The sequence below is a fragment of the Glandiceps talaboti genome, chromosome 10, assembly GCF_964340395.1.
Source record: "Glandiceps talaboti chromosome 10, keGlaTala1.1, whole genome shotgun sequence".
NCBI classification, from domain to species: Eukaryota; Metazoa; Hemichordata; class Enteropneusta; family Spengelidae; genus Glandiceps; species Glandiceps talaboti.
Genome location: NC_135558.1, coordinates 19,031,957 through 19,045,092, shown reverse-complemented (window position 1 = coordinate 19,045,092; position 13,136 = coordinate 19,031,957). Strand labels below are relative to the sequence as shown.

Below are 13,136 nucleotides of genomic sequence, written 5' to 3'. Positions count from 1 at the left end.
TCAACATTTATTTTTACGAGTACATTTATGTACTTTACATGCCAAAATACGAAAATAAAACTACATACATGTATATTGTAAGAAAATACGTTTCACGAAACATGTTGTCTAGCAAAATAGCAATAGTGAATGTGAATATTTTTTGTTGAGTGTACCATCTCACCTCATCATTTATACTGTGAATACGTGAATGTTGTTGTTAAAATATGATGATGATGATGATGATGATGATGATGATGATGATGATGATGATGATGATGGTGGTGGTGGTGGTGGTGGTGGTGGTGGTGATGGCGATGATGATAATTGAGTTTTTAATGTCATAGCGAACACGGACAGTACTGACACAAGTAGTAACAGTGAGTCAGATTAAAGTGACACTGATAATGGCACTACTGAAGATGAAGATAGATGATGATGATGGTGGTGGTGGTGACAATGATATCACGGATCTTTTACAAGTGACCAGATCAGATCAATTTTCAGTATATACAATTGTCATGGGGAAGGTCATGTTTTACAAAATGGGACAAAAGGGAGGGCCACTTTTTACAAATGGAGAATTTGGGGAGGGTAATGTTTTACTTAACAGACTATACGGGATTTCCTCCGCCCCCTGATATAGTCCCTAGTGGACTATATCCATGGTTCTCACCACAAACATTACTTGCATTTATTATAAACATTTACTGTCAGTGGTACTATTTTATTAGCTATTGTATATATTTAATTGTTTTATTTTATTTTCTCATTTTTCTGGTGAAATAAAGTTTTAATCTAATCCAGTTCAATTCAATCTTAATGGATCGCCGGAGACACATGAGTAGTTTTTATTTCATGTGAGTAGTTTTTTTTTTACCCTGGGAGTAGTTTTTTTTCATGTGAGTAGTTTTTCACCACGTGAGTAGTTTTTTTTTTTTTTTACCATGGAAGTAGTTTTTATTTCATGTGAGTTTTTTTTTTACCATGTGAGTAGTTCTTCAAACCATGTGAGTAGGGTTTTTTTTACCATGGGAGTAGTTTTTTTTAAAAAACCATGTGAGTATTTTTTTAAAACCAAAATTAAAACCTACTCCCATGGCAAAAAAACTACTCTCATGGTAAAAAAACAACAAAACTGCTCAAGTGGTTTAAAAAAACTCTTCACATGGTTTTTAAAAAAATACTCACATGGTTTTTAAAAAAAATACTCCTGTGTCTTCATTAAGAGTTTGACAAGTATATTCATTGTTTAAAGGAATATGTCTCTTCTATCAAAAGCTACATTTCATACTCTCTGTCTAGAAAGGTCACGTGAGATTACGCTTCATGGCTAACGTCCGCCCATGGCCGGGTCACTGGCGTATCTAGCTTTTATACAGAAAAACACGTCCACTGTTTGTTAGGTTCAAGTTTGATTATCGTTTTGCAATCTCTTTTACAACAAGCGTCATTCCTAAGATTGGAAACTTAGCACATAAACCTTGAAATGTATTATAAAGATCGGTTTTCTCATTGGTCGATCGAGAGAGGACATTGAGCTCAGCTCAGACAGATGAATGAATAAAGTTGGCGTTCAAATTCATATATGTGTTAGCCCAGGTGGTAGTACCGGGTGATGGCCTTGTACCGTAATTGGAGAGTGGTGTAGTGAGGACGATTTCTTCTGGGACAGCTCGCTTGATGGTGTAGTGTGAGAGACTGGCGTTGGATCCAAGGCTGTAGACCACAACGTGATATTGGCTGGCTTCAAATCCGAACGTACGTGAGTACTAAGAATTCACTTTGCACCCAGAGTCATCGGTTTCAAATGTTTAAGTTGGTATTGTTACAGTTAAAATGATGTAGGCTTGGTCCACACCGTCAGACAAATTTTAATTGAAAACGCACAGTATAGTGGGGATGTAGAAGTATACGTAGTCAAGTTGAAATGTTGATTATAGCTTATGATGTTGGCTTGGTGTTTCACGAGTCATGGGATATTACGTTTTTGACACAAAATCGACATATTTCAACTCTAGACTAAGAATAACAGAGACACAACAAACACAGCAGAATCCTTTGCCCAATCACATTGGAAAAGTATTAAGCATTGCTATTCTTTTACAGTGCAATAAAACAGGCTTCTAAATGAAAACAGTAATTTTTACGCATGTATTTGATACTTTAATTTTAATGATTGCAATTGTTTTGTAACTGGTAAGGAACATTTCAAATTGACTACTTCTACATCCCCACTGTGGACGGCACCTATGTAATTGTTTCTTTTGCATTAGACGTTGTCCGATCGAGGGTGTGTATGAGTCATAATGTTGCATGAGTGAAACGCCAATCCTGCATCATTTGAGCTGTAACAGTTAGAAATAAACAATTGCAGCCATTAAAATAATCAATTTCGTAAGCGTAAACACACTTTTGATTATACATTGGGATCATGGCACAATAAAGCTAAGTGCATATCTAAAATAACAAAAACGTCAATAAAAATATTTTTAAAAACCCAGTCTTTTCTTTATTATCGTAGTGGTAGATTTACGTGTAATTACTTGTCAGTGGTGTAATACATATAACACACTGTGTGATCGATAAGTTAAAGAAATATATGTAGCTTGAGAGTGTCGGGTGATACATTGCTTCAGTTGGGTGCCAAGTGCGCGGACGGACGCGCTCACTCATGTAATTTAGATCTTCTCCGCACACTATCTTCATATCAAGGGCACGAGGCAACAATTCTGGTGTCTATTAACAATAGAATAATATGAATAAAGACAATATCAAAAAATTTTGGTCAAGTTTATAATTATGTTTATAATTATTTCAGTATCTTGAATTAATAATCAATATATAATTACAATACACAGAAAAATACATACAGTAACTTGAAACGCGCTGGAATATAAATAGAATACGACGGCGGATTGGTACGCTGTATGTGTAATGACATGTATGGCCTTTGCCCAATCATGATTGTGATCGATAAATCGTGATTTTGATTGTGCAAATAAAACGTGCCTTTAAAGTTTAATAGGCAGCTGTGGAGTGCGCCAATTTAATAGCGCCCCCAACGGTCGTATACATTCTCTGTCTCCTCGCGCGAGCTCGAATGATTCGAATCTCAGCAAAGGTCCATGAAAATACTGAAATTTAAATATTCAACCTCCAGCGCATTTGCTCAATTTGCTCATTTGCTATTATTATCATCATGATTATGAGCAAGTTAAGGAACGCGTTTGAGCGCGAGCACAGCAGCGCGTCAGCAGGCATCTTTAATACTTCAAGTGGCGAAGCGTCCACTTTGCGTTTTGATTATATTCCATATAATCATGATATAATGTTGGTAACAGATCTGATATGGATAAGCATTACAAACAGACTGGATCTATTCTATACTTGTTTTGTGGAGTCTGTCGTAATATAAACTTATTCTGCGATTTGAATTGTTTTCATTGTGTTTTTCAAAGACCAGATACTAGTAAGTGTACTTATGTATATCTATCATGATGCCGCTATTTTATATTTTTATTTTCACATTTTATTTCGCTTTGTTAAGTTACCCAGGATACCGAATATATGTAAGCATGTAATAAGCTTATACGATATATACATATTAAGAAACTAGGAACAATTATCATGTATGATGTAAATGCGACTCAAGCTAACTTAGACCTTTATTTGTAGAATCATTTTTCGGATTTCACTAGAATTGTTGTCTCATACTCCTTTCCATATGAATTTGAATGAGAGCTTCGGCGTCCTTCCTAGCAACGGATATCGATCGCGCGATCGTCTGCACGCGCTCGCGCTTCATTTTGAAAGTGCGCCACCAACGTCGATGTAAGGTAAACCAGTAAGTACGGTACTTTACAGGGACACGATGTTGTTCTACATTGAGAAGTCTGGGGTTTCATGTGTTTGTATTGATATTTTCGTTGAATCTGAAGATTACTACATCAAATGAAGGAGGTGAATACTCAAAATACATATAATCTAACATCGACATGTCTGGTTCTGGTTCTTTTTCGGTATAGGACAATGATGTAACGCACATTGTTGCGAAGTTGAAAGCCGCTGGCCCAGATGAGGTGTCACCTCGCATCGATCGTCTACTATACGGGCTTGCTCTAGTCAACTTTCATGTATCATCGCTGACATTTTCAGTAGGTCTCCAAGTACTTGTAAGGTTCCTAGTATATTTAAAAAGTCAATAATCATACCTGTCCCTAAGAAAGCCACAATCTCCCAACTCATCAATGACACATACCCGTTGCTATAACCTGTAATGAAAGCATTTGAACGTTTAGTACTGAAAGTTGTGAAAACTAGTCTCCCTCTTTCATTCAACCCATATCAAGTGGCTTACCGTCCAATTCGTTCGGTCGAAGATGCTGTGTCTTTGGCCCTCCATTATTAGTGCAGGGTATATGGCAGATTTTTGGGTTTCGTGTGAAATTCATGTTAATTTTTGCCAACATATCTCATTGTGTTCCCCGTCATCTGAGCAATTAAAAAATATATGTTGGCAATTTGTATTTCAATATTAAGGGTTATTTTTGCAGCAATTTCATAAATGATGTAAAATCATGGTTTTTCTGTACATTGATGGCAAATCAAGTTAAAATATGTGAACTGTACGATTGCTTTATATCTGTATAAATGTACTTATGGGCATCCTGTAGACTATACACTTGTAGACAGTTGTATAATTTTGCATTTTAATCACAATATTATAAATTCTGGCTTCTTTATTTGCATATCATTTGCATGTTATGTATGATGCTTCCGGTTTATTTTATTTCCTGTATTGTTTAATGTTGCTGATTGCTATTCTTTTAAAAATGAACGCCAACCATGAATTATTTCAATTACTATGAATACTCTGGGGGTTTTTTTTTTATCTTTTAAAGCACTAGTAAGTCAACACCTTAACTATGTTTCCCTAGTGTCTTCCCCACATATATACGAGTAGGGATATTGCATTTTTGGAAAAAGTGTAGCGTCGGTTCACCAGGATGATTCCGCAGCTCGGTGGCTTGAATTATGATATATATGAGGACAGTTATTGAAACTGACAACTTTAGAAACTAGATGAATTAGAGCTGATTTGCTGGAAGTGTATAAACATTTCCATTTACATGTTCTCCTTGATCCGGTTGTATTTTTCAAAGTATCTACTTCGACAACAAGGGGACATAGATTGAAATGATTTAAGGACAGATCCAGATTGGATATACCAAAATATGTTTTTCAGTCAACATGTTGTAAACATATGGAACAGTTAACCAGAAAGGATTATTGTTATTACTACACATTAAAACATTTTTTGGTCAAAAATAACAAAAAACAATAAGTGAACGACAGTTCCATTTGGGTCATTTAGCATTATGTCTTTGACAGTAAAAGCTGCATGAAACCATATGACGAGTTATTCTTAGACGTCAAGATAGCAACAAAGTAGTGTGGTTTTGGCCATTGTATATTTATGCTGGTTATGAACATCTCAATATAAACTTTATTTTGGGACTGTCTATATAGTTCCACCACCAAAAAAAGATAAATCCGGTGCAGACGACTTGGGATCATGTTTTTCAGACTCACGTCTGGGCGATCTCGATGTAGAGCTCCTATCCGAGCGGCGAGTATCTGCATAACCGAGACTATCATATATATGTCCATATTGTTTCCTAGAATACGTGTGCTAGCTACAAAATCAGCCGACTAACTAATATATAAGGTACAATGTAGTTTTAGCATACCATCAGAGTTAGTCAATGAGAGGATGGAATGGCAGACTATTCATAGAGTGATGTAATAAGATTTTAGTTTAATTATAGATTAATATAATTATTTATTATGATTTTTTTAGTCTTTCATTTCTATTGTTGACCATGAATGCAATATTTTTTGCTTGTCGACGATCACGGACTTTTTGTTGACTTTGCCACAGGGTAAATGAGAATAATTATATATCTTCTTTATTACCTACTTATTAAATTTACATTTGTAGACAAAATAAATAATACATTTTGAGGTAGGTAAAAGGAGACCAGAAAATAGCTACTTGCTAATCAAGTCTATCTCCTTAGACATTGTAAATAACATTTATAATAAATACATGACAAAATATCTTCTCTACATTTCAAATAAAGTTTTAAATATTGCCATCATAACTATAGTTTCCTCTCACTGTACACATACTTCCATAAGTCGGATCCGCAGATTTATATATTTTTACGCTTAATGTGTAATGTGTTAATTCTGAGGTTAATTGGGCCATGGCCAATAATGACCAGTGAGTTTGTTCGAGGATTAGCAATCTACTAATTAATGCAAAGCCGGTAAACTCTGATAAGACAGTGATAAGCAGTGAGGAGAAACAATAGTTATGATGGCAATATTTATAACTTTTATTTGAAATATAGAGAAAGTGTGACAATAATATTAGAAATCAGGAAAGCGCGAGAATAAAAAAAATTATTCGTCAATTACCCTGTGTAGAGCGGTTTCGCCATGATCACGTACATTTACATTTGATAACTTATGTGGTTAAATGTGGTCTTCATAATTTTTTTTCACACATGCTAAAGGTGATCAGTGTCGAAGTATAACAAGTCGTACGAGATTTCCTTCGAACTATAGCAAGTTATTTTCTGTTGTGAACTGGGTATGTTGTCGACTTGTGCTAGTCTATTTCCCTTGAAGGGAACTCTATACCAGGTAAGTAAAGACAAGTAGTGTACATGTACGTAATTTAGACAAAAAGACCAAGCAAAAAGGACTCAGCATGGGTTTGTGTTTGAGTGAAGAAATGATGACTGGGCAAATGTCGACATACTTGTACATACCTTTTGAAAGAGGGCTAAATTTTACACGTTAGTGTAGGATCCTATCCAAAATCTAATCATATCTTGTTGCAATTATAGAAGAGGCGTTTGTATTAAAATCGTTACGATCAAAATAATTGTCTTTGAGTTACCAGATCGTGTACACGCACGCACGCACGCACACACACACACACACGAACGAACGAACATACATACATACATACATACATACATACATACATACATACATACAGACAGACACAGACAGCTGCAGACAGACACATCCAACCACGCACGCGCGCGCACACACACACACACACACACACACACACACACACACACCTGTAGCCCTGAATCCGACATCCACTACTCCTACTAAAAATCATTCTTTTTATTACAAAACAGTTACGTAACGCTTTTCGACCAGTTGAACTCTTCCAAGGACTTCACATCAGTCCGTGTAATATGTAATGTTCTTATAAGTACATTTGGGATGTAATTGTATTGTTGTTCACAAAGTATTAGTTTCAGTTTTCAAAGAACCTAACCTTTTTTGTTAGTTCTATAGGAAATTTTAAAGGCAACTTTAATAAGACAGTAAGAATAATTTTAAATTGTACACAAATATTGGATAAGAAATTACAACGAATTTGGAAATATCGCATTGTTGTCAATCGGTTAAAAGAATGTTTATATCTATTATGTTAGATGCATAGCAGCTGACATATTTGCACTTTAGTCATACAAATTTAATTATACCGTGCATAAGCCTAAAATATGGAATTTATTCCCTTGTCGTTCTACATCACGACGACGAATGTCTATGTCACTTATTTCTGCTAAGTTCGAAGTATTCAAAACGTTCACAATTGCCATTACTGTCCTCAAATTCTTCTTTGATATCATGTACTTGGTAATGTTATTCTCCAATATTTTTCTTAATTCTGCAGGAAAATGCTCGTGATCTAAGGGTTTTGTCATTACTTGCCTGGAGACTCGTAGTGACAAAGGCCCCTTAGGCCATTCGTATTTTCCCCTGGCTGAATGAAGAAAAATATTGGGGAGTAACATCTAATTATCCAACTATTTGTTTTTCACAGACCATTCATTCCGTTATTTACAAAAGTCATCGGGGCATTACAAACAGACAAGCTTCCTATGTTACTAGTACTCATACGGATGGAGCTGATCAAAGTGCAAGCCAAGCCAAACCAAACGGTACATGTCCAGTATGGTCATGCAATGAGTGGGACCCATTGGAAGAAATTATTGTAGGAAGAGTAGACGGTGCACATATTCCACCATTGACGGATGAAGTCAAAGTAATCAAAATATTGTATTTACCATTTTCTTCTTTTTTTCCGAAGAATTTATATTCTTAAACATTTCAGCGTATTCTTCATTGCACAAGTACATAAAATGATGTTGGCTTGGTGTTTCACTCATGTAATATGACGTTTAATATATACACACCCTCAAACCACTTCTAATGCAAAAGCTGCAGATAAAAATTAAAAAGGTGCCGTGTACAGTTGGGATGTAGAAGTAGTAAAGTTGAAATGTTGGTCATCAGTTACAAAATAATAAACAATTGTCGCCATTACAATCATCAAGTCCATATGTAATGTTTTCATTAGAAGGCTGTTTTTACTGCACTGTGATAGAATAGCAATGCTTATCAGTGTTCAATGTGATTGGGCAAAGGATCCTGCTGTGTTTATTGTGTCTAGCTCTGTGTCAAAAACATAATGTCCCATGAGTGAAACACCAAACCTACATCATTTTAGCTATAACTGCTATCTGTTACTACTAGTTACTAGAGGTGTGTTGTTACTCTTGGAATCAATATGTATGTTTTATGCCATGCAATGCTAGCTGATATATACCATGTATAGTAGGAAGAGATTGCAATCGTGTCTTAATCAATTGCGCACACCAGCTTTAATTGTCAAATAAAGACCTTTGGTACATTACAAGAAGAATTTTTTCTATAAAGGAATATAATTTCTCATTATGGGATACTTGTAACCATGAGAAAAAATAATCTTTCCAGCAATTACAAAATACACACATTATAAGGAAAACGCGGAAATACTTCAAATGCAGGGTGAAACTATAATCAAAGGTTTTCTTACTATTTTTTGCCATAAACTTTACCATACTATAAATAAAGGTTATTTTATCACAAGCAGGAAAAGTTACCTTGTCCAAATATTTCATCTAGATTCGATTGACTTCTTCAGTGGACTGAATGTTTTCGGCAGGTGTTAATGGCGTTACGGGGTTATTTATCTCCGAAAGGAGAAGCCTACAATAAACCGAGATGGGGGGGGGGGGGGTGCAGCTGTCACACGCATACGATTAGGTTCTCAATTCCAAAGCATTGGTCAATAACCACGTGACGCCATTAACGACTGGCGAAAACATTCAGTCAACTCAAGAAATCAATCTGGTCTGGACGAAATATTTGGACTAGATAACCTTTCCGGCATGTATCAAAATAAAACATTTATTTGTATCATGAAAGAAAGCTCACAAATCTCTTTGGACCTTCACCCATACAATTATCTTCAACAGCATCTTATACAAATTTACTCAGATAAGAACAAGTTAAAACCTTTGGATTTGGTGTAAATTGTCATTACATATCCATATAGGTTCCTCGCTGATGGTAATTGTTTATTTGTATGTATACTAAAAGTCTAAATATATCTTGCATGCTTTAAAATCTACAAATAAAAATCGTTGCTTGACCAAAATGGGTGCCGCCATTTTGGAAAGTTGTGCCCTCGCATGGTGATTCAGAGAAACTGGTATGTGACTTACGGGTATTTAGAGGATAATTCCTGGTCTTAGTATCTGATATAAGTGTTCAAAATTTGACTCTCGTGTCTATCCCACCCCTGTTGACACAATAATTTATGTATTTTACTTCAGACTAACGTCAATAAGAAGCAGTGGGAATTCTTTGCATCAAACGAAGGAAACCCATTCCCTAGAGAACATATGATGAAAGCTTACTCTGAAATAGAAGAATTTTGCAATATTCTACAACATGAAGGAGTCATCGTTCGCCGACCAGACATAGTAGATCATTCTAAACAGTTTACCACTCCAGATTTTACAGCAACGGGTAGTTTACCTTTTCATTTCACTTTTAAAGGAAAATAAATAATCAAGACACTTCAAAATATATTCTAGAAAACAAAAACAAACAAAAACAAACAAACTGACTGACTGACTGACTGACTGACTGACTGACTGACTGACTGACTGACTGACTGACTGACTGACTGACCGACCGACCGACCGACCGACCGACCGACCGACCGACCGACCGACCGACCGACCGACCGACCGACCGACCGACCAACCAACTAACTAAACCACAAAAGCAAGTTGCTATGTATCAATATGTTACTTATATCACTTATATTATATTACACACGTACTCACACATACATTCCAAGCTCACTAGAACAAATATTGAATTTAGTGTTGTCGAATATAACCATTTACTGTATTCTTTCCAAAAGGCATGGCGGCAGCGATGCCTCGTGACTTGTTATTGGTTGTGGGTGATGAAATTATAGAATCACCAATGGCATGGAGACCACGTTTCTTCGAATACAGAGCTTATCGTTCACTTATAAAAGAATACTTTAGACTTGGAGCACGTTGGACTACGGCTCCCAAACCACAGATGTCAGATGAATTGTATAATCAGGTAAATTAATATTTAACTTATGGTATATGGAAATAATTTTATCTTATCGATTTTAGTGGTGGAAAGGAAAACCATGATTGCATTGATGCAAAAATGAATATAATGGTTTTCAAAGACGGTATTCAAACAATAATGCTGTAATTCAGAAACAGAACAGAATAGAGCGGAACAGAACAGGAGAGAATAAAACAAAACACCAACCCATAGAAATTTATTCGGGGCAGCAAATGCTAACAAATGTGAAAGAAAGTGTGAGATTCCCACATACCTAAAACACTTGATGACTGTCCTGTACATTGTGTGGAAACCATCCCTTTCTGATTTGTCAATACCAGTCCTATAAAGGTCTCACACTGTGTATAAATTATGTTTCGTCACACATGTAAGAAATGCAGTGTTTCAACGATCTGTCAGTAATGGTTTATAATGACCAGTGGTGATTTCCTGCTAGTAGCTAGCAGCAGGCTTTCTTTTTACTTGAATACCAATGCATTACAAGGCCAAAAAAATGTTGCTTGATTCCGGTAACCCAACCAACTAAGTTTTTACTGTCGACCCTAAACATTTTCATAGATAATTTTTAAAAATTGGCAAAGTCACGCAATATATTATAATATGTGTAAACTATACTATTATAGCACCCATAACGAAAAGACCATATGGAAGGGCTCAAGATAAACAACGGAAAACATAACCTAAATCAGACCAAAAAATATTTTTATTTTTTTTTAATCCTACCTTCCCACCCTATTTTGAAATTCTGTGTTATGGGAACTTCACATTTTTGCCGAATGTATAACACTTACATTTTAGTCTAAAGAATATTCATTTTATTTTCTATGATATAACAGGTGTTAAACAGTTTGTCTGTTATGCTCTCAAAAAAGATTTATATTTGTATCAAAACATATTGTTAATTTCATTTCCTTGTTTTTTCATGGTATTTTGTTTTCCAAATACAATTTGTTTTCTTCATTTTAGGGCTATCCTACATCTGGTACTAATGCATTAGAAGGCAATTTTGTAACAACTGAGTTTGAACCTTGCTTTGATGCTGCAGATTTCAGTCGTGCTGGTCGGGATATCTTTGCCCAAAGAAGTCAGGTAAGGTAAAAACAACTATTACAGTGGAAATTTCATCACACTGGGAGAGGATAAAAGCACGACGTGCATGCAAAAAACGTTGGAAACCATACGAGAATATGTGTGCAAACATTGTGCTAGTGTATTTCTCACATCCCTGCCATAGTATACTATTTTACGTCAATCCATCTGTCTGTCTCTCTGTCTGTATATTGCCACTCGCTCTCTCCTATTTTATGTCTTGTTTCACAACGTTCAATATCTGTATATGTTTAAATTTGTCCCAGGTTACAAATGAAATGGGCATTGAATGGATGAGACGACATCTCGGTGACAACTACAACGTCCACGTTGTTTCATTCGACGATCCCAATCCAATGCATATTGATGCTACATTTAATATCATCGGGCCTGGCTTGGTGTTAGCCAACCCATCAAGACCATGTCATCAAATACAGGTGTTTAAGAGGGCGGGCTGGACCATAGTCGATGCTCCATGGCCTGAAACACCTGAAAGTAAATAATGAATGTATTCGGTTTGAACATTGATTTCTTGATCTGCCATTAAACAGGCAAATGTAATTAATGTCTTTGCTGTATGTATGTATGTATGTATGTATGTATGTATGTATGTATGTATGTATGTATGTATGTATGTATGTATGTATGTATGTATGTATGTACAGATTTAATCATATATATATATATGATTTAATCATATATATATATATATACATATATATATATATATATATATATATATATATATATATATATATATATATATATGTGTGTGTGTGTGTGTGTGTGTGTGTGTACTAAAATTATTATGCTTTACCGTGTGTATGCACGTTTTAACAATAATAACAGCTCACAAACAATATTCAATGATTTTGTTTTATCGAGCCAACCTTCACACAAGTCCAATATTCCCAATTCTTGTCACTTTTAATATACGAGTATTTGATTACTTACACAGGTCATCCAATGTATATAGCATCAAAGTGGATCGCCATGAACGTCTTGATGTTGGATGAAAAACGAGTTATTTGTGATCCAAATCAGAAGGCATTAATAATGTTGTTTAAGAAGTTAGGTATAACACCAATACCTGTATCTATTCGACATGCAACCTCGCTTGGAGGCGGATTTCACTGTTGGACTGCTGATATTCGCCGTCGTGGTAAACTCGAATCATATCTGTAAGCAATCTGATTATAATTTGATCGCCGTCTCTTTGTGGGAAGTCGGCGATCACCCGGCACAAAACAAACGACATAAATCGATGGAAACACATCTAGCAGCTTTCACCACATCATTTAATCAGATTGATCCATGATTTCCTGATTTCCCTTAATCAACTCCAGATACTCATTGACTTTCAATGTCGTCTTTATGAATATACACGTACAAGGAAATGTGTTTTATCTTTCTTCTTGTGTAAACGTATATAAACCTTGGAATGAGCATGATTTAATATATACGGATCCGGATCCAATCATACTGCTTTAGAGTCTTCACGTGTT

The 13,136-nt window shown here is 35.5% G+C and overlaps 1 protein-coding gene across 1 annotated transcript; it reads left to right on the top strand.

Annotated features, from left to right (window-relative positions):
• The first annotated feature begins 386 nt into the window (after nucleotides 1–386).
• Nucleotides 387–12,816, top strand: LOC144440723 (glycine amidinotransferase, mitochondrial-like). Its single transcript, XM_078130105.1, has 7 exons — nucleotides 387–485; nucleotides 7,901–8,122; nucleotides 9,738–9,933; nucleotides 10,337–10,527; nucleotides 11,509–11,631; nucleotides 11,898–12,126; nucleotides 12,590–12,816. The coding sequence occupies exons 1-7, from the start codon at nucleotides 387–389 to the stop codon at nucleotides 12,814–12,816; spliced, it is 1,287 nt and encodes a 428-aa protein (XP_077986231.1).
• Nucleotides 12,817–13,136: the final 320 nt, after the last annotated feature.